Below are 20284 nucleotides of genomic sequence, written 5' to 3'. Positions count from 1 at the left end.
TTAACCCTTTAATCCCTCTTTGGGTTGTGTGTCAGTTCTCACTTGCTAACAGTGTATTTATCCCCTTACACCTGTTTTTCCATTCTATGACCTTCTGTAGTCTCCTGGTTGCTGATGGTGTCCTCCCCTGTTTCCTTTTCAATCTCCTTGGAGTCATTCCTGTGCACCACTGATGAGCAACTTCACTGCATGTGGGAGACTTACAGACCAAAGACTATTTAAATACAAGATGGAAGGAAGGAAATTCCTACATGTGAAAGGCACAGTGTCCCCTGGGAACCCTGATGGATTATGGGTTTGTTTCACCTTCCTGAAGTTGCCAGGTTGATATATATATATACATAAATATGTATAAATACAGCCCCCATAAGCCAGGGAGTGTGGTGATCCCTGCTCTGCAGCCCCTGTGACACAGCATCTAGAATGGGACAGTTCTCCACTTAAGTGATTTAAAAATATGATTCCCATTGAAAGACAATGGCACTTAAGCTCCTGAAGTAAGTTATTTACATTATATGAGGCAAAGATTGTAAATGGAAGGTTAAGCAAAAACTGAAGATTTGCTTTGTGAAGATTGTGTGTCTGTTTTGTTTCTTTTAAACGTTAACAAATACTGGAAATGTCAAGTTGAGTTTTCTTGTAATTGCTGGTGGGTCTCCTGTGGGCAATGGAAGTATTTCTACAGCTTCCAGATTTTCACTTGAAGTAGCTGTGCTGTTGAATCTTATACACATAGATACTCATTTCCTAAAATATTGTTGGGGAAAGTAAATTTTGAAAAATAGGAAACAGTACTGAATTGCTGGAGAATCATTTGTCTTCAGAAGAGTGAAGTATTCTGTTTTCTGATTATCTCTTATGTCATACTGTTATCAGCTTCCTGGTCACTATGGAGACTATAAAATAGATAGGCCTACATGTCTAATGTAGAAAGCAGAGAAAAAACCCTGCCTTTGGTCTTCTTTACACATTCTCAAAGAGTGAAGCGTGGGCATTTTTCCAGCTTTGAAAAAAAGAACCTTTTTGGTTGCTTTTAGGATCACAGGCTTCTTAAAATCAGACAATATCTGTGCTTGTTTGAAAGGCACAAGTATTTTATTCCAGGTGTTTTTGGCTGCAAAACCAGCAGCTTGATTCTCATGATATATGTTTTTTTTTTTCCCTGCAGATGCAGACTTCATGCATACCATATGGTGGTAATTAACAGTTTCAGACTTAGTTCTCAGTTTTCTTCTGCTTCAATTCTTGGTTGGTTTGGGACAAAATTTTAATGTCACAGAAGCAGAGTGTCTGAGTTTAATTGCAGACAGGAATAATGTGCATCTCTAGATGAGGAAGGAGAAGATGAGATCTATTTAGAGCACTAAGAGATATTTTGGAGATCTCACCGAGTACAACCTGTTTCTTTTCATTAGGCCTTTAAATGTTCCTCTGCAGAACTGAAATATGCCTCCCTTGGACCCTGGAAACAGAGGGAGACAATTTGAGAGATACAGCTGGAATGAAGAATTTCTTTTAACAGCACAATGTTTGCACTTTTTATGAGAGCAAGGGTAACATTGTGTAATCTTTAAAAAAGATATTGCTCGGTGAGGGCAAGTCCATTGTCCAGTGACATGACTTTTCCTGTCAATCACAAAGGTGACAAGGGGGCTAGATTAAGTAAAGCTTGCCCAAGATTAACAAAGGAAGATTATTGACCTCATCCTGAAAGGGCAGAAGCTTGTTTTATCATTAAACCTTGCAAGAGGTATTTCCTCCATAGGTGGAAAGCTGTTTGGCAATATCCAGGCAACTTTCTTGCAAATGAGCGGGTCCTCCTGCGGATTCTAGCTTGGAGCAGAAGGCACGGGCCGTGGGTTGCTCCCTTTTGTGCTGGGAGGGAGAGAAGGGGCTGCAGTGTTGGCTCCAGCAGGATCTGTGCGCTCCCTGCCTGCTGTCTGCAGGGGAATTGAGGAGCAGCAGCCCCAGGTGTCTGGTGAGTACCATCCCAGCTCAGGAGATGTGGGCCAGCTCCATCCGCAGAGAATGGGCAGTGCAGGTGGGCACAGAGCCCCGTGCACCTGCAGCTGCCCCTGCACAGAGCTGCCACCAGGATTAGCAGTGCCAGAGGCTGCAGTGTGATCAAACTTGAGCAGGTGAGATGGTTCTGCAGCTGGGAAAGGCTCTTCTCCAGGAAAGGTGTTTGTCCTCTGCTCTGCTGGCTCCGAGATGGGTCCTGTGTGTGGCTCGATGGATGTAATTGTACCATGTCACCATTAGATATTGATGTTTCTTAATTCCACTTTGCAGTGCTGTTGCTGTTCTCTCAGTGGAACTGGGAAAAGTCATGTCAATTTGTCCTTTTGAAAAAACAACCTGCTAAATCTCTCTTGTTGGGGGGGAACTTCTTCTCAGGGGATTGATTTTAAACTGTTGCTGATGTGTCTTTCTTGCCATTGAGAATTCTCTGAGTGTTTTCAGGGGGACAGTTAAACTTCAGTTTAACTTGACAATTAAACTTGATATTTACAGTATTTGCTAACGTTTAAAAGAAACAAAACAGACACACAATATTCACAGAGCAAGAACAATCTTCAACTTTTGCTTAACCTTCCGCTTACAATCTTTGCCTCATATAATGCAATATCAGAGGATTTTTTTTACTCAGTTTTTTGGCTTTATGCAGCCATTGACACGAGCATGTTTTATGTGGTGGAAGTGTCCTTTATTTTTACGTGCTAGTATTAAAAATCCCGACCCACTGAGAGCCTTTTCATGTCTCCAATTAATGGCACAAGAAGGAACAAAATAAAAGAGAGGGACATGAAGTGAAAGCGAGGTAACTGATGTACATTTCATATTGTTGTTGGGAATGGCAGAATGAAAGGATGCCTGTGGGGCAGCAGGCTCTGGAGCTGTGTGCTGCAGGATTCCTGCTGCAGTGTCCTGAGCAGCAGGAGCTGGGCTCAGCTCTCCTCCACAGCACACAGCAGAGGATTCCTCTTGGACTGCGAATCACGCGTTGGGGGTGTGATTGCCACAGATCTTTCTGAATGAATAATTCACTGGTGTACTGTCATTTAGCCCACTGAGATGTGGTTGCAGCTGTTCCCCTACTGTATCTGTGTTTTGATTGAGGCTTAAATCCCACAAGTGTGTAAATAGCCATGTATGTGATATGCAAACACTGCATACGTGCACACCTAACTAAGACCTCCAAAGAAACTTTTTGCAGGGGATGGTTTCTTGATTGTATATTTCAGTATCTCATTTACCTTTTAAAAATATCTTGTAGAACGCTTCCCTTTCTTTTCTTAGCCAGCTATGAAGTCTTTCTAAGTGTGGTATTGTAAATGCTTTTAGCCAACATTGTAGTAGGAGAGTATCTCTGTTATTAATGAATTTATCATTCCAAGACCTTTATCATATGAGAGATTATATAAGAGATTACTTGTGCCTGTTCTGCAGGTAGGAATCTGAAATACAGGGGAAAAAAGTTTTATTTTCTATGGTTCCACAGTGCACTTGAAAGAACTAGGAATTGAGTATTCATAGTCCTTCGTGGTGCTTTGTTCACCGACTACTGCATTGTCCCCCTCACAATTCCTTTTCCCAGAAAGCAAGGCAGAGTTTTAAAAATACTTGTGAGCTTCATTTGAAAGCCAAGCAATTTGTGATTCTGAAAACCATCTTCTATTACTTTACATAATCTTTCAATCCTTGTGTTCTTGTGCTTCTTCTCTTATAACAAACTGGTTTTATATGAGAATATACTTGTAGGTACAAAGCCCCACTTGCATATTTGTACCTCACATGTGCATGGAAACTGCAGTGGTGATTCCTGAGGTTTAGGCAGCTTTTACAAATACTTTGTATATTTGTAAAATACACAAAGTATTTGTAATAAGCAATGTGTGACACACAGAAACAGGAGTGAAAGTCTTTGGGACCTGCTTTGGATTAAAACAAGAAATTTGTTCTTGGTAAAATGAAGAAACACACTGTTCTACACACATGACTGGTGGCATAGGTAGATTTAAGAACTGTAACTAAGGATGATGATATTTGGCTTATCTGTCTCAAAGTGTGAATAAGAAAGCAGCTTTCAAGATATTTCCTCTTTTAGCCTCGTGTGTAGGGAAAACAATTGCCACTTGGTGATAATGGTTTTGAATTTTGGCTAAAGTCTGAAATGATGCTGAAGTTAACCATTTTGCTTGTTTAGATTGGAGTTAAGAAATCAGTTTACTCAAGTCTATAGGTGAAAAAACCTGCATTTGGCTTCAGCTAAGTTTTGAAGTTCAGTGTTAGCAAGTAGGAATTTTTCAAGTGCAGAATAAAGATGGAGGGAATTGGAAGGGGAAAAAAAAGGAGCATTTCTATTGATTGGAGTTGGAAAATTTTTTAGGGCTTGGTCAAAAGCTCATTGACGTCAGTAGAAAGTCTCTCATTAACATCACTGGGTTTGGTTTTTGGGGCATATGATGGCCCAGATTGTAATCTCAGTTAAATCCGATTCTCTTAGGGAATTTATTCACTACTATAACACATTCAAGCTGCTCCAAACTGTTTGCATTAAAAGTTTTCTTAACCGTAGGTAATCTTTTGGCCACAACAAAGTAGCCTGGGAAAACAAATAGTTTTTCTTTATTACATGTTTTCCATGTAGCTTTACTCAGATTTTATTAAAATAATTTGTAGCAATTTATGTTCTTTTATAATAAGGGCTTTTTTTTTTTGAAATACCGTGGTTTATTAGGGCAGACATCAAAATTACTCAAAAATATAAAATTATAACAAAAATCACAAAGCACAGTGTGTGTGCGTATTTACAGACAGATGTAGCACCTTCATACCCTCTGAAATGAAGTGCAAGAGTGAAAACAATTAAAAAATTAAGACTTTTTCAACCAAGTCTGTAATTCATATAGCAAGATGATCCAGTGGCTTATTTAAAAACCAGTATTCATTAAACAGCTAGAGTACAAAAATAAGATAGTGAAAAAAAAACCCCTGGGAAATGACATCAAAATAAAAACTACTCTTGTTTACAGTGTTATATTTTATTCAGTGTATTACTCTGCTGCAATCTTTGTTAGGAGATGTTGACCTGAGTTTTTCAGGTACAGATGGCACATATCAGAAGAGGGAGAAATGGGTTTGGGAGCTGTGTACAGAAGGGTGAGGTACAACAGACACGAAAGCAGGAGGAATTGTGCAGAGAAGGTTGCTTTAAGCTGGAGGAGATGTGGAGGAGAAGGCTCCTGCGTTAATGAAGGCAGGTTTGAAGATGCTGGAGCCAGTTTTGCCTTCCATTAAAATTAATGAGTCGAGCTGTGTGGACTCTCACGTGAGGAGGGCTGTGTGCGCGTTCCAGGAAGTCACTGAGTTTTGCCATTGTGCTGCCAGGGAAAGTCATTAGGACCACCTTTGTGAGAAATACTTTCTACCAGAAATGAAGGTTTAAGACAGAAGAGAGTAGAATTAGGAAACAGAAAGCAGTTGCTTCATCCTTTATAGATGGGAGATCTGCTTGAACTGTGAGTAAAAATATGGCATATGGTGAAGGACATTTAATGTTCAGTTGCTATTTTATTTCCTAAAACAACTAGCCAATCAAGGCATTAAGTACTTTATAAAGTCAGGAAATTAACGGTCCTTGTAAAAATTGAAGGTTTTTTTAGAAAGAGAGCTGTAAAAGAACAAACAATTACAGGTAATCAATACCATTGTTATTAGGAAACCTATGAGAACAACACTTCTTCTCAATTAGGGAAAAACTGTATTTTATGTTTCTCTCTTGCAAGCTGATCTTTGTTCATTCCAGCCTGTAATCTTGGTTTATGCTTTATGGATAGACTTTGTTCTGGCTGTTTTTGAAATATTGCTTGCCTTTTTTAAAGGTTTCAACAGAAGAACAAATAGCAATGAACTCCAAGAACAAAGGACCGTTCTTCCTTTCTTTCTGCCGATTTATTTTTTTTTCCCCCCATTTCTTCAAGAGAAAAGCAAGGAACGTTTCATCTTGTTTGTTTTTTTTTTTTCCCCTCCTCTTTCAGGAAGTTGATGGCAATAAAGTGATGTCTTCGTTTGCCCCGCACAACTCATCTACCTCACCACTGAAGGCAGAAGAAGGCGGGCGCCAGGGCGGGGAGTCGCTGTCCGGCGCGGCGCTGGGCACCCCCGAGCGCCGCAAGGGCAGCCTGGCCGATGTTGTGGACACCCTCAAGCAGAGGAAAATGGAGGAGCTCATCAAAAACGAGCCAGAAGGTAAGGCCCGGGAAGCTGGCCAAGATTCCCTGTGTTCTTTTCTTTCCTCCAGATCCTTTGGATTGCGTATACTTTTTACTTTTTTTAATCGTGCCGTGTTTCTGCGCTGCTTGCTTTTCCGTGCCAGCGGAGTTAAAGATCTTACGGTTCTTTTCTGCATTAGAGGTAAATTTTATGAGTGTCCCATCACAGCTGTTTTTAGCTTTTCCCAAAAAGAGAGTCTAGTGGTCCTTTTGTTACAGTGGCAAGCTCCTCAGTATGCCTGCAGTAAGGCAATTTTAATCACCTGGGGGCTTTTACACCACTACTCCCCTCTCCCCATGTCTAGCACCAGAAGAAGTATTATCATCAGTGTCAGTGGTTTTGTGAAATTATCTAGTGTGCAGGTCATTGTTTGAAAGGTGAGAAGGTAAACTGGGAGTTAGTGAAAGCTTTGGTGTGGGACACATCATGGTCTGTTCATGTGTAGTGCAGGTGCTGTACAGGCAGGGAATGCTGGTGTTCTCTGCATTATGTATGGCCAACAACATCATGCAGTGTCCTTTCTGGGTGTCCTTTCTGGAGAATGGGTTTCTTGAGGGTCTCTTTGAGACCCTCTCTCCAGCTGGTGGTCACAGGACTTGTGTGCTGTGGGACTTGTGCTCTGGGACTAAGACCAGAGATGAGGATTTTTATTTTTTGCCTGGTTTGGGGCAGAGTCCAGGTCCTGAGTGGAAGATGAGGCTCTCATTGTGCTCTCTGTAGGTACCTCCATGTGTATTTACAGCTCCTTTTTGGGGCACTGTGGGCCAGCTGTGGGAGCATCCTGAGCCTTGTTGCCTAGGACACAGTGAGGAGACTCTGTTCTCATTTACACTCACCCATCCTGTTACAGAAATCTGCCCCAAATGTTCAATGGCAGGGCTCTCAGGGCCCACCTCAGTGCTGAAGCATGAACTGACAGCACCTGCAAGAAAATTTCAGGACAATTTCCTGCATACTGGGATGGAAGTAGGGCCACAAACACACTGGCGCATACAGGAGCATGGCAGGATTGTAAATGAGGCTTTTCCTGAGTGGAGCATGCAGTAAGGGTCTGCTGGGAAGCTAATTCTTTGAGCATTTTTTAATATTACTTACAAGATTATTTTTGCATTTAGGTTGGTGTAATGGTCAGTGCCACCTTGTGCCTTTGGATGGAAGATTGCAGGGGGAATGGGTGGGAAGGAGAGCAGGCTTTTATCTGCGAGAGGAGAGAGCAAGGAGCTCTGGGCAGTGCATAAATACTCTGCTGAGTATGAGGTTGTGCAAGCTGCACAGACTCCATTAAGCAAAGGCCACAGATAGACATGAGAATGGCTACAGAGCTTGTGCATTATCTCAGCTCTGCTAAAATGAAAATATACAGTACAAACAAAAGATCTACAGCTTTGTGAAGAGATTGGGAGAGAGAGGAGGGGGAGCAACTGAATGTTGGGCTTTGCAAATGCGTGCAACAAAAAATCTTTTCTTCCCTCCAGCCATTGTTCTATTGTCTTTCAAAGGCCATTAAATTGAACAGCAGGTTGTGATGAAAATTTCATTAAGCCCTAGTTAAATCATTATGAGGGTGCCATATTCATGTCTCTGCTTACTCCCCATCCAGGAAAAAATGAATAGGAAAGAGTTGAGCTTTTTTTCCCTTTCTCTTTAAAAGCGAACTAACAAAAGTTCAGAAGTTAGAAGAGAATGGGAAATGGGACATGAAACAAAAGGAGGCCAGAGAGGTGAGGTGGCTAGGAAGAAAATTAGACTTGCATAAGAGCATTGAAAGGTGGTGAGGGACAAATACATCATTTTGACAAGCCTCCCTCCCCCTTCCCTTCAGCCAACATGGTTGTTTTTAGAGTGGCTAATTAAAAAATATATATTTCTGGGTGCAGATGGCTAGACTGTTCTTAGAGGTCTTCTGCAAATATGAGTCTTTTCCCTAAATGAGATATATACCAAATACAGCACAGTGTCTTCTCTGTCTGAACCCCAGCAGAAAATTATTGTCATGTCTTCTTCATGTAGTGCTAAAGTAAAATTGTCAGTCATCACTGGTTGCTAGTCAGGTAATTAGCATATTAATGAATTTCCCTGTGAATGAGGTGTTACAAGTGGGAATCTTTGATAGTACATGTAGGTAAAACCGCGGCAATTTGTGATAAATGCATATTTCACTAATGATTTTTAGTCTTGCTAGTTTGTAAAGCTTTGTGGGATGAAGATCAAGAATCTTGGTTAAGCTTTGCTGCATTATGTCAACAAGAATAATATAATACTTTATTTCCCTTTGGGAAGAAAGGGAAACATTTGCACCAGTAGTTGAGGTTTAATTAAATCAATTTCCTGTGAATCTTTCAAAGACCAGATATGAGCCGGATTCCCATTTCTCTATGTACTCAAAAGTTTATATATTATTTAACTTGTACAATGGGCTGTGTTTGCTCTCTTTTTATTGTTTGAAATAGTCCTCTGAATTGCTGTGGGAAACGTGCTTTTCAAGCATTCTCTCAAATGGCCTGTTTTCCTCAAAATCAGAAAAAAGGGAAGGGCTGCATGGACAACTTCAGGTCTCAATTCAAACCTTGTATCAGTCAGGGAAAGGGCTTCTCTTTAAGGACAAGGGAGATATTCCAAAATATTGATTTTTGCGTTTGACTCTTTCTAGGAAACTTCATTGATACAAGGGAAACAGTTTTCTACGATTATGTTTGCTAGGAAATAAAAGTAAAAGTTAGTAAGTTTTGTTGGTACAGGACAAGAATTCTTATATTTTAAACACAGTGCTCGGAGTGCAGCAGTGTGTAAGCACTTGCCTGTGCTCACACAGGAGCTGCTGAGGGAAGCATCACTCTCCACTAAATGGTTTTCATGTGGATTTGCTGTGTGTGTACCCTTGGTTAATGTGCCCTGCAGGAGCCCATGCTGCCTGCTCTTCCAAGAGCTCAGCACTGCCTGTTCCTCCTTGGCTATGAGTTTTGGGGAGATTAGAGGGTGTTTTTATAGGGGTTTATACTTAGCTCCAGAGCTCCTTGCTCCTTTCTTCTCCCCCTAATTTTGCCATTTTCCTGCTGCTGGATGGAAGTGTGTGATTGACAGTGAGTCACGCTGACACAGAGGCATGAGTGTTCCAGTGGATCTGAAACTCGGCGAATTTCACTCATTACTAATACAGCGCTCACTTTTCTTCTCTCAAATTCTGTGGAAAATCCTTACATGCAGCTTTAGCACGAGGCCCCCAAAGGCATAAACCTATTACTGAAGTCACACAATGTTATTTTACATGAAACATTTCTGTCCTTTCTAACTTGGGCCTCGGCAGAGGAGTCAGTCCCCTTTCATTGCTGGCGCACAATAATGAAGATAATGGAGTGGGTTTGGAGCAGCCTTACACACTGTGACAGACCCCCAGCCCCTGCCCCGAGGGTCGTCTGCCAACCATGGGATTCCTTTTGCGGCTAAAATCATTAGGAGAATGAGATAGGGCGTGTTTTTCTTCTGTTTTCTTCAGGCATCAGAGGATGGCAGAGGCTCTCTGTCTGTCTGCTCTCCTCATTTGTGGAAATGAAATGGAAATCTCTTTGAAGTCACTGAGCTTGACTCAAGTTTGTGAAAGAAAAAGACCAAAGCAACCACTTAGCTTTTCCTTGCACTATTAATGGGATTGGATTGCTGCGTTTTAATTTATGGCCTGTGCTTGTGGAAAATTAAATCTCTGAAATCTCTGTAGCCTTTCCCCTAAACGTATGGCTTGGCTTCTGGATAGCAAAGAGGCAAACAAGTAAATTCCTCCCTATTTTTAGAATAAGCTGGAGTATTCTTTGGCTCTTTACATCTCCTAGTAAAGAGGAAAGATTCTCCATTAAGAATCAATCCTCTTTTTCCATGTTGGCAGTTTTAACAGGTTATGTATCTGGTCATCTTTAAAACCTTCAGAGTGGGTTTTCCGAGGCCAGACCTGTGTTGTTGTATGGGGTTTGTAGGAATTCTGTATAAAGAAATATCATATGAACACCTACCTGATGAGCATGTGTGGGTGCAGTCATTCATCTGCATGGCTCTTTCCTCCTTGGTCAGGACCTCTGAAACTCAATTCAGTTGGGCTGTTTAGGTGAATACTTTGAATTTTCCATAAAAACACGTGCACAGATGTACACATGTATATATATGCACACATATGTTATATATAATGTATTATATGTATTTAGACATAAATATATATGAACACACACAGACAAGTTATTCATTTATTGTGTTTCATATTTTTCCTGCTCCAAAATTTTCATCTTACAGTCTTTAGGTCTTCATAGGGGGAGCAATTAATGTCAGCTGTTTGGTAAGAAGGGAATATGTGTGTTTGCAGAGCTTCAGCAGGCAGTGTGGGTACCAGAGCCTCATGTATTATAGTAGGCAGCAGTACTGTAAGTAATTACTTCATGTGAAAAAAGGGATGAGAAGAGCCTCTTGGGCATGATTTTTGTCTTCTGAACGTCCTCCAAAGGCTGTTTGTATTTGATGTTTAAGTTTACATTATAAATCACAGCACCTGTTAATGTGGTAATTTAAATGACTGTTGTTTAAGCAGCTCTGTAATCTGTAAAAGCGAGCCATGCTGAATTCAGGCTCTCTGGCTGGGGTATCTCCTAACATTATAAAACTTTTAATGAACAAGTCTTGTAAAAAAATCAAGATGTCTCCCTCTTTTTGAGCCACAGATTCCAAAGCAGGCCATTCATGGGCACGAGAAGGGTGGCCTTTGAAATGCAAGCTCCTGTTTTTAAATCACATCTGATGAGAAGGGAGGAAATCAAGTGCACAGATTCGGGAAAGGCCCAAGGATACTGTAATTGGCTGAGGTTTAAAGTTCTTTTATTTGGTTCCTCGGTGCCCCTTTGACAGAGTGCGTGCTGGAGAGGCTTTGTAAAGCTTTTGCACTGAAGGACAGACAAGGGTACTTTGCAGTTGAGTACTTTCAAGTTTGGCTGGTGCGCTGCTGCTGCTGTGGAAGGATGCTTCAGGTGCCTTGTGGTTCCGTGCTCGTCTCTGCAGTCTGTCACCACAAAATGTGCCTTTTCTTGTACAGCATCAAACTTCCCTTGCTCTTTTCAAAGACCCTGCCATATGGAAATATGCCTCCGCATACTGCTGATACAAATAAAAAATAATTAAAACATTGGAAAGTTTATTTGTGGAGTAGGCCTATGTGGAGAGGAGGCCCTGTTAAATAGTGTAGCTTAAATTTTTATTAACAAGTGCTTTAACTCTAGAACAGAGGTAGCCTAGTTTGAAGCCTTGCCAGCTCTGACTTGCTTTAAGTGAAGTTTATTCATTTGTTGCCTTCAGTTTTTAAGTGTTTTCCTTCCCAACAGTTTAGCCTGATAGTCACGGTTTATTTCAATGGATGTTTTCAAAATTTGCTTAGATTTCCTTCCAACTCTCTCTTCTTACATCCTCAAAGGTTTTTAGCTTTTGGATTTTTCTTCTTCCTTTTGATAAAGGCATCTGAGGTGCTGATACAGCATCTTGAATACAGAAGAAAGCATTATGGTCAAGTGAGATACAGGAAGCTCGTGCTTTGGGAGAGAAGATGCAGCCCCTCTCTCCCCCTGCCTGGTTCAGAATGAAAGTCTCCTCTGATGAATCTCTACAATTAAAATTTCTCTCTGGGTTATGTTCACTCCATAATACTGAGCAAGCAGGAGCCAAAGCAGAATGCTTTCTCTTTTCACTTCTCATCTTTAACAGCACAACATGCAAGTGGTTCAGCAAGGCAAAAATAATTATTTGGGCTCCTGTCTGCCCTTTATCCCCCAGACTCCTCACCAGCTGTGCTTCATTTCAGCAAGGTTTTTCACGATTTGCTGTCACTTTTGACCCCACATCATTTTGCTGTGCATTTCCCCTGTTGTATTAGCCTTTGCGGTTTTGTGCGGTCTTTTAAATTTTTTTAAAATTATTATTATTTTATCTGCATTTCCCCCTCCCCTGTAAAAGCCACTAGCTCTCTGACCCTGGTGTTGGTCCCTGGGTGATTCTGGAGGAGCCTGTGCCCCGTGCAGCCCCAGCTGTAGGTGGGGAGAGTGCCAGCTCCTCGTGCCGCAGCTCTGGGGATGTCACTTGTTCAGCAGTGAAGAGCCAGCCACCTGTTCCTCAGCCCTCTTGTCCCTCATATTAAAGGTTCAAGTCCTTGCTGAATAGTAACATCTTAATCTGGGCAGCATGCACACCGTTTAGCTGGAACCTATTTGTCGAGCTAGCAGGATTTGTGGGATTTTTTTCCCCCCTTTCTCTTACCCCTGAGGCGCTTGTCACGACCGTGCGTTTTAAAATTAATCAGACCTCCCAGGCCCGTGCGACGGCGTGGTTTGACGCGGAGAAGTGGATATCGAGTATTTGCCCTAATTAAACAGGCCTGCTTGGGTTTGTTCTAGTGGTTTTTAATAAGGGCTGCTGACGGAGCAGGCACGGCCGGCCCTGGAGCTGGTGGAGAGCTCACTCCAAAGTTTGCTCAGCACCTGCGCCCTGCGTGCCGAGACCTGGAGGGCTCCCTGCGTTCTTCCCCAGCAGCACCGAGTGTGGGAAGGGGGAAATTCAGCCAGACGAGGAGCTGGGAGGAGCATGTGCGCTGGCTTTGGGAGCTGATTAGGGTGACCTGTCATCCTGTGTGATTAGCTCCAGCTCCCAGCCTGTGCCATCAGCCATTCGCAAGGCTGTCTTGTGTCTGCTGTTTACCAGAAGCCAGGGAAAGCCTCTAGTACGGCAAGGAGCAATATTTGCAGCAACTCCCACTTGCTTGTTTAGCTAATGAAGTAGCCTTGTAAAAACACTCCTAAGTTTGGAGCTGCTGCTGAGCTTTATTAGATTCGTGTCTGCTTAGCGCTGGTATTTTTAAGGTGACTTGAGGCTTGCCAGATTTGTGCATCTGTGCACATCTCCTGCATTGCACACAGGCTGTCCTGGGAAGGCAGAATTCCTTTTAGCACCTTCCCTTCTCATGCAGTTCAATTGTACTGTGGTTTCTGCATTCCTTCAGGGGAAAGCGTGCTCTATCTGCATGATTTCTAGCATGTATCAATTCAAAAAGCACTCAAAAACCAAATAAAGGAGAGTTGGGGGGGATGTATCAATTGTATAAGTCCAAAAATTGCTCAAAAACCCCAAAAAGGAGAGTTGGGGGGAACTCTCTGCCCCAAGCACCATGAAACCTGTTACGCAGTAATTAAGGACTGATGGCATTTAGAAATTTGACAAGTTAATTTTAGCCAAAAACTAGTGGAAAATTTGGAACGGTCAACGTTTTTAGACAAAATGTTTCTTTGGAAATGATATTTTTTGTTTTTAAATGTTTAAGATGATTAATCTGAAAGAGAAATGAAAACATTTCAATTAGGATTAAATAAAACACTTTGGGTCAGGTGGAAACAGCTTTTCCCCTGACTTGGTTTGGCAGCTGAAATGAAAAAATGCAAACTAGTCGAACAAAAACGAGTTGCAAAACCTGGTGAGGTTTTGGGGGTGTTTTTGTATCTAATGACCTGAGAAGGACAAATGAACAGTTGTTTTATAGACGCTTAAATATATCTGCATGTTGCACACTGTGGTTTTGAGGGCAATCTGTAAAATTAGTCAGAAAAGCTTTCAAAATTCGATTTTCTCCAAATGTAAAAATTTCTGTGCTGTCTGAAGCCTTAAGTCAGCAAAGTTCTGCAGCACCTAGGGCATTTTATTTTGGAGCAGATTTTAGAACATACATTAGATGGGCTTGGCCTGTCTTTGCAGCCAAAACCTGAGTCTGTTCTAGAAGACCTGGGAATCTGCAGTTGGTACACCCCAGAATTTTACTTTACTTTCTATAAGAATTCTTGCAGCCAGCACACAGTAAAAAGAAAAGCTCTATTTATTTATTTATTTATTTACCTAACAGTAGAAATTGCTGAAGTAAAGCCCAGCAGGTAGGTAGGTAGGATGATACTCCACTGATTTAAAAGTTTATTGTACATCCTTGCACTAACTCACTGCCACCTCTCTCTTCCTCTCCCAGCATTATTGTCCCTATTTTATTTTTCATTTCAAACCCTGGCAGAACCCAAAGGTAAAGAACATATTGACACTGCCAAGCATCTGTCTGGTGCTTGACAGCATCATAGAAACCCTTGCAGTGTTTCCTCCGGGTTGCCATTGGTTATTGAACAACACAATGCAAACGGTGCAGTGTGGGTGTGTGTGAAAAGGAAAGAAAGGTTGGGCTGGGGGGAAGGAGCCCTGCACGAGTAAATATGTCTTTCATCATATCTTTTGTTTGGGCTGTTTGCTGGGTGCTATTCAGCGCTCAATGGGAGTTGTTTGACGGCTCTGCAAAGGGGTAGGAAACCTTTTCTTAAACTTTTATTCTCCTGCTTTTGTCTCAGCCCCTGAAGTTCCCTGCTTTTGTTTTTCCTGCCCCATTTTGATGTCACCTGTCTGTTGTTGAGGGGGTTTGGTGGCTGCTGCTTGGCTGATGGGAGGTAAGCTGATACTCACGTCGTGCTCCTGCTTGGGAGCATTCTTGTGCAGGTGAAGTGGGCTTGAGAGAGCTTAGGAGAGATTTGCTGCTCTGGTCTTTGGGGCCACAGAGCTCTTTAATATATTTATTTATATAAATAAATACAGCTTGAAACTGAAAGCTTGAAGGAGCTCTATTGGAGGAGGAAAGAGCTCCAGAGGAGGAGAGTGAGAGGTGAATGGAGAGAAAAATCAGGCTCTGCTTTCTGCTGAAGAGTGCCCTGTTAGCACTTGTGTGACTGGGTAAGGCTTTCTGAGATGTTTAGCCTTGATTTAATTCGTATTTAAGATTTCTCCTCCCAGCACATTAATATAATGTCAGTGTAGAATGCATTGCATGGTGTAATTACTGGAGAGAGCAGGAGTTGGGCAAGCAGAGGTAATTGAACACATGGCTGTTTATTACAACAGGACAGTGCTCCTACGCTGGTATTTAGGGCATTAATAGGCACAAATTGATTTGTTGTTTTAAGATGAATTCAATCACTGTTGCTCAGGCCTTTGTTTGCTCAGGCCCAGTTATGCTTTGTTTGTGTTATGTGCCCAAGAGGTTTACACACCATGGTGTGGCATTACTCATGCAGAGGGCTTGGGAGCACACAGCCATTTACATGAACAAAGGACATTTTTCTTTTTGCCTCTGTTTATCTTCCTCTCCAGTTTTGCTGCCCTCTAATCTGTCTCCATCTCTCTCTCCCTCCTTTCCCACCCCAAACATTTCTAATCAATGCTGAGGTCCTCCCACATTCTTCCTTCCTCCTCCTGATTCACCCTCCTGGAGACAAATGGAGCAGTGACTGGCAGCTGGCTGGGCTGTGGGCTAAAAGGTGGAAATGAGTGGTGGCACAAGTTTTCCAAGGAATTCTGGGGCTGGATGGAGCAAGGATTGCTTCCAGAGTGAGCAGAGGGGAATGAGTTGTGCCTTGTGCGTCTCCACTCTGGACTAGGCTGATCTAGAACAGAAAGAATAGAGTAGGAGATGGAGTTCCAGAATAAAGCAGGGATTTATTCAAAGGATCTCCTCCATGGACCCACCTTGGGCAGCACAAGAGCCCAGCCAGGGCTGCGCCCAAGATGAACCAAAATGGTCCCAAAATGAACCCAAGATGAACCAAAATGGCCCCAAAATGAACCCAGGATGAACCAAAATGGCCCTAAAATGCCCGGCCGGGCACGGGGTCTGTCCCTGGGATCAGTTCTGCTCCATTTGCACCTTGCAGTTCATTGTCCCATTCCAGCTTTAGCCCCTGCAGTCCCACCCTGCTTGTTTTTCTCTCTCCAGCCCACGGGGTTTGTGCTCCTGGGCTGAGATTGGGATCATTTGTCCTTGGTGCCCAGCTGGAGCAGGAATTGTTTTGTCTCCCTGCTCTGTGCACAGAGCTCACCATGCCCTAAGATGACGCTCAGAACTGCACACTAAACCAGCACAGAATGTGGAAAATCTAAAAGCTCAGCCTGAGGCACCACAGGAGTTTGGTGTGATGGAATGAGTGCTCCTTTGGTGGGTCCTGCTGGCCTGTGCTCTGGAGGAGCCCTTGCAGGGCCCATCCTGGGGCTGAAGGAGCATCCTGCCCTCTTCCCACTGCTGCAGGTTGCAGGGAGGAGGACAAAGCCACCTGACTCGAGGTGAACTCCTGGCCTCCCTGTTGTGAGCAGCAGGGTTTGCATTTTAGGCTCATTGTGCTTGAAGGGAAGCTCATCTTGATGTATTTCTGAGCGTGGGAGAGTTAATGGACACTTCAGGGGATGTGGGCCCAGCTCTGCTCTCAGATGGGAGTTCATCACTCCCCCTGGACATGCAGGAGCTTTAGGAAGGCAGCGTTTGACCTACTCCAGGATTGGTAAAGAACCCAACGTGACTTGTTTCTCTATCCCACTACAGACAGGGATTAGGCCTGTTCCTAGAAGGAGCAGGATTAAAAGAACTGAAAGGTAGCAACGACAGCCAAGCCTGTGGGGTCACTAATTGGTGGAAAATTTTATTGCCCAGCTGTAAGGGGCCTGTATCTAAGCCCAGCAGGGCAGGATGAGTTGCCTTTTGGGGTACAGAAGCACTGGCTTAGGCAGCCCCAGGAAGGAGAAGCACAGATGTGTGACACAGGGAGCCAGATCCCTCCTGTCAGGCAGAAAAAGCCATTTCCTACACTGCAACGTGCAAGCAACCTCCATTGTTCATCTGAGCCTTTTAGCTGTAATTTATTAAATTATTGAATCTGCAGATAAATAATGGACACACAGGAGATGAGCTCTGTGGATGTCAGGTCCAGCAGGTTGTGTATGGGACATGCTACTTGGCTACTAATTATTATTGTTTTCCTAAATATCCAGGAATTGCAGTTGCAAAGGCCAGCCCATATGCCCAAAGGAAAATATGATTTCAATCTCAAAAAAAAACCAACCCTAAATAATTATTGTGCTGCACTGCCAGTAAACAAGAATGATAACAGCCAAAGATAGAAAAGCCTCAGAGTGAGGAACAGTGTCCAAGTGCTTTATCAGAAAGGAAAGTGCTCTCCTGCCTTGGAAGCGGCTCTCCCAGTGTCCTGTTTTTGCAGTGCAGTTTGGAATGTGCCATCGGCCTTGTACTGCAGATTAGCCCACACAATCCTAAGGGAAATAGTCCAGAGACAAGGATCACATGGAACAAGAAAGCCTCTTGGTTTTTTTTATGCACCCTGATGGTTTTATGCTAAACTTCTTTTCTGTTTAACCCACAACACATATCCCATTTCAGTAACTGAGCATCTTATCTCCCACAGAGTCAGGCATCAGGGGGAAAAGAAAAAAAGAAAAAGCAAAAAAGTCACCAACTAACCAGAAAATGGTTTCAGCTGTAGTGATTACTGTGTATTCATTTGATCCTGTAGGTTTGCTGGCTTGTTGCAAAGTGTAAAAGCATGTTAGTGTGTTTTTGCTGAGATATCTATATACAAGGCCTAAATAAAGCCACGTATTTCCAAACAGTTATATTTCCATGTACATGAAATTAATATATGAAGATGAAACTGGAGGACAGCAGGCTCTTGCTAATGATTGTCAGCTGCAAAAATTCTGGGTTCCACACTGAGCTCATGTACAGCTTTAATCAGCAGTGGTGTTTAACTAAATATGGAGACATTTCACTGAAGATTATTTTATTTTAAGGGGTTTTTTTTGTGCATTTCCTCTTGCTGTGTCATCTAATTGATTCACAGCTCCTATGAAGCTTTTGGTATGGGATGTCTGGGATGCCTCTCCAAACAAAATGCATTCTTCTCATACTGGTCTGGCCAAGTCAGTGCTGTCTGAGTTCAGATGAATTACAGAGCTTTCAATGGTGGTCATTCTATAATTAAATATAAAGTTATTAGATGAATAGTGTATGTATCAAATTTAGTATATGTATCAAGTTTAGGACCTTGTTCTTTCTGCTGAAAAAAAGGTGCAGTCTTTTTGAGCCAATAATGGAGCTTTTTGTTATTGTATTTTTATTGTTAGGTTACTGGATGGGAGAAACTCTAGTTTCATCTTCAATATGAATTTCATATACATGAAATTAAATTATTAATTAATTTCCCATATGTGAAATTAATACATATATTGAAGATGAAACTCGAGTTTCATCTTCAATATTAATTTCATATACATGGAAATATAAGTTTTGGAAATACATGGCTTTATTTAGGTCTTGTATATAGCACCAGTGGGTGCTTCACAGCACACATGACCCAATATTTTAAATTAATGATGCTCACAAAGACAAAACAATGAGAAGTGCTTTCTTACGTTGCCAGACTGCAGAATTTTCCTAATAGTTCTCTGTGCACTCCTTTTGTTGGCTGTTGCTGTTGTTCTGGCCTCGTGCCATAAATACAAATAGTCATAAATAATATAAATACAGCACGGAGCAAAGTGCCATTGGAGGGCTGCAGAGTTCAGGTGCCAGCTCCATCTCATCCTTGGGCTCTCACAGGTTGGTGCTGACCACTTGTACTGAAAATTGAAAATGTGCACCAGGAATGAGGCTGTGGGCACCAAGCACAGCACGCTGGGTGTTCTCAGGGGCACGCAAGGTGCAGTGTGCCTGTTTAGAAAATACACCTTTGCAATCTGATTAATCTTGGGATGGGCAAAATACTAGTGGAGATTTGGTTTTGGTTTATTGTTATTATTTTTATTTGTTTTTTAATCTTGTTCCTGCTTGGAGAGGGCAGTGGGGCTGTTTAAGCAGGGCTAGGTAGCTTTCCTCCCAGGCTGAATGCAGTCCATAAAGCTGTCACTTCTGTCGCTTAATACTGGGTCTTAATGTATTAATTCAAGGCTTTCAGTGATCTAGGACACAACGTGTGCCAGCAGTGGGAACTAAAATTAGAGGCAGACTTTTGGCTGTGAGAGCTGCTCGAGGCTGCTTGGGGTGAGGGAGGAGGGAGAGCCCTGGTGTCAGTCACAGTCCAGGGGCTGGGGATGTCCAAAGCATCCCCAAAAAGCAGCTTTTCTGCAGATTTTTCTGCACCACACTCTGTGTGAATGGCCCTTCCTTTTTCTGTTTATTCTTCTCACTGATACAGCACCCAGTGGTTCATTTCGCACCCCAGATCCATGGTGAAAGCTCTCTTAGTTCACTTTTTATACCAACAACTGGACTTTGCCGAATTGGGATTGTAATTCGCACACACTCCCCCTTCCCTTTAATAATAGCCAATCTTCTGTAAAATGCACCTTAAAGGGAAAACATTGTGAAATGTGAAACAAAGTGAAATTCTAGTTAAGCATTCTAAGTTTTCATTCATGGAAAGCAGCTCCTGATGATGTAAAAAAAAAAGAGGCTGAGCAACAGAAAAATAGTTGCTTCCTCCTCCACCTCATTGGTTGTGTTTTGTTATGTAAAATCTGACGAGAATAATTTCCCTGTAATTTTTTTATATGTCATAATTCTGTTAAGAACTCTGAATGGAGACTAATTAGGCATTATTGTTTGGTAATGTGGATTCTCTTGTGCTTCTTTCTTGTTTACTTCCCTCAAACTGTGGGTGCTGTTCTGGCTGTGTGGGAATAATGACTGTGTTACCTCATGAATATGAGATTGCAGGGACCCTGCTTGGATTGCTGTGCCTCTCATTCCTCCTCTGTGATTATTTCAGGCTATCTGAAACAAATTCCTTCTTTTTGGGTAGAGAAACGCTCAGAAGCACAAGTTCATGGACATTTCATCTTTACTCAAACATCTTCAGTCTTTACCTTATTGTGGCTTGTCTCTAATGAAATGAAGGCTGCACTTTGGCACTTGTGTGGGACTCACAGAAACACAAGGGGGGCTCATTCAAATGAGATACATTGAGATAATTCTGCAATACGAACATTTTGCCTTATATTCAAGCAAAGAAAGATTTGTAAGTTTTTAATGTTGGGGGAAAACGCTTCTCTGAAATCCGCACTGTGAATCTAAACTCTGATATTTTGCTGCTATTCATGTGCAGCACTTCCTTTGATGACTGCTGGAGTTCTG

At 42.3% G+C, this 20284-nt stretch overlaps 1 protein-coding gene across 14 annotated transcripts in view; it reads left to right on the top strand.

Moving 5' to 3' along the window:
- The window catches only part of SOX5 (SRY-box transcription factor 5), a 590818-nt gene that overhangs the window by 381796 nt on the left and 188738 nt on the right, over window positions 1-20284 (top strand). For 13 of the 14 annotated variants that reach the window (XM_054281898.1, XM_054281897.1, XM_054281899.1 and 10 more), the window contains one exon: window positions 6042-6252. In XM_054281898.1, the coding sequence (XP_054137873.1) occupies window positions 6042-6252 (211 nt within the window). Of the gene's footprint in view, window positions 1-6041; window positions 6253-6357; window positions 6418-20284 lie in introns of those variants that run through there. The other variant, XM_054281908.1, reaches the window with a different exon arrangement.

This window comes from Melozone crissalis, unplaced genomic scaffold (genome assembly GCF_028551555.1).
Source record: "Melozone crissalis strain CALT ecotype California unplaced genomic scaffold, PUWL_Pcris_2 ptg000033l_1, whole genome shotgun sequence".
Taxonomy (NCBI): Eukaryota; Metazoa; Chordata; class Aves; order Passeriformes; family Passerellidae; genus Melozone; species Melozone crissalis.
The sequence above is the reverse complement of the archived record's forward strand: the minus strand, read 5'-3'. Positions and strand labels throughout refer to the sequence as shown.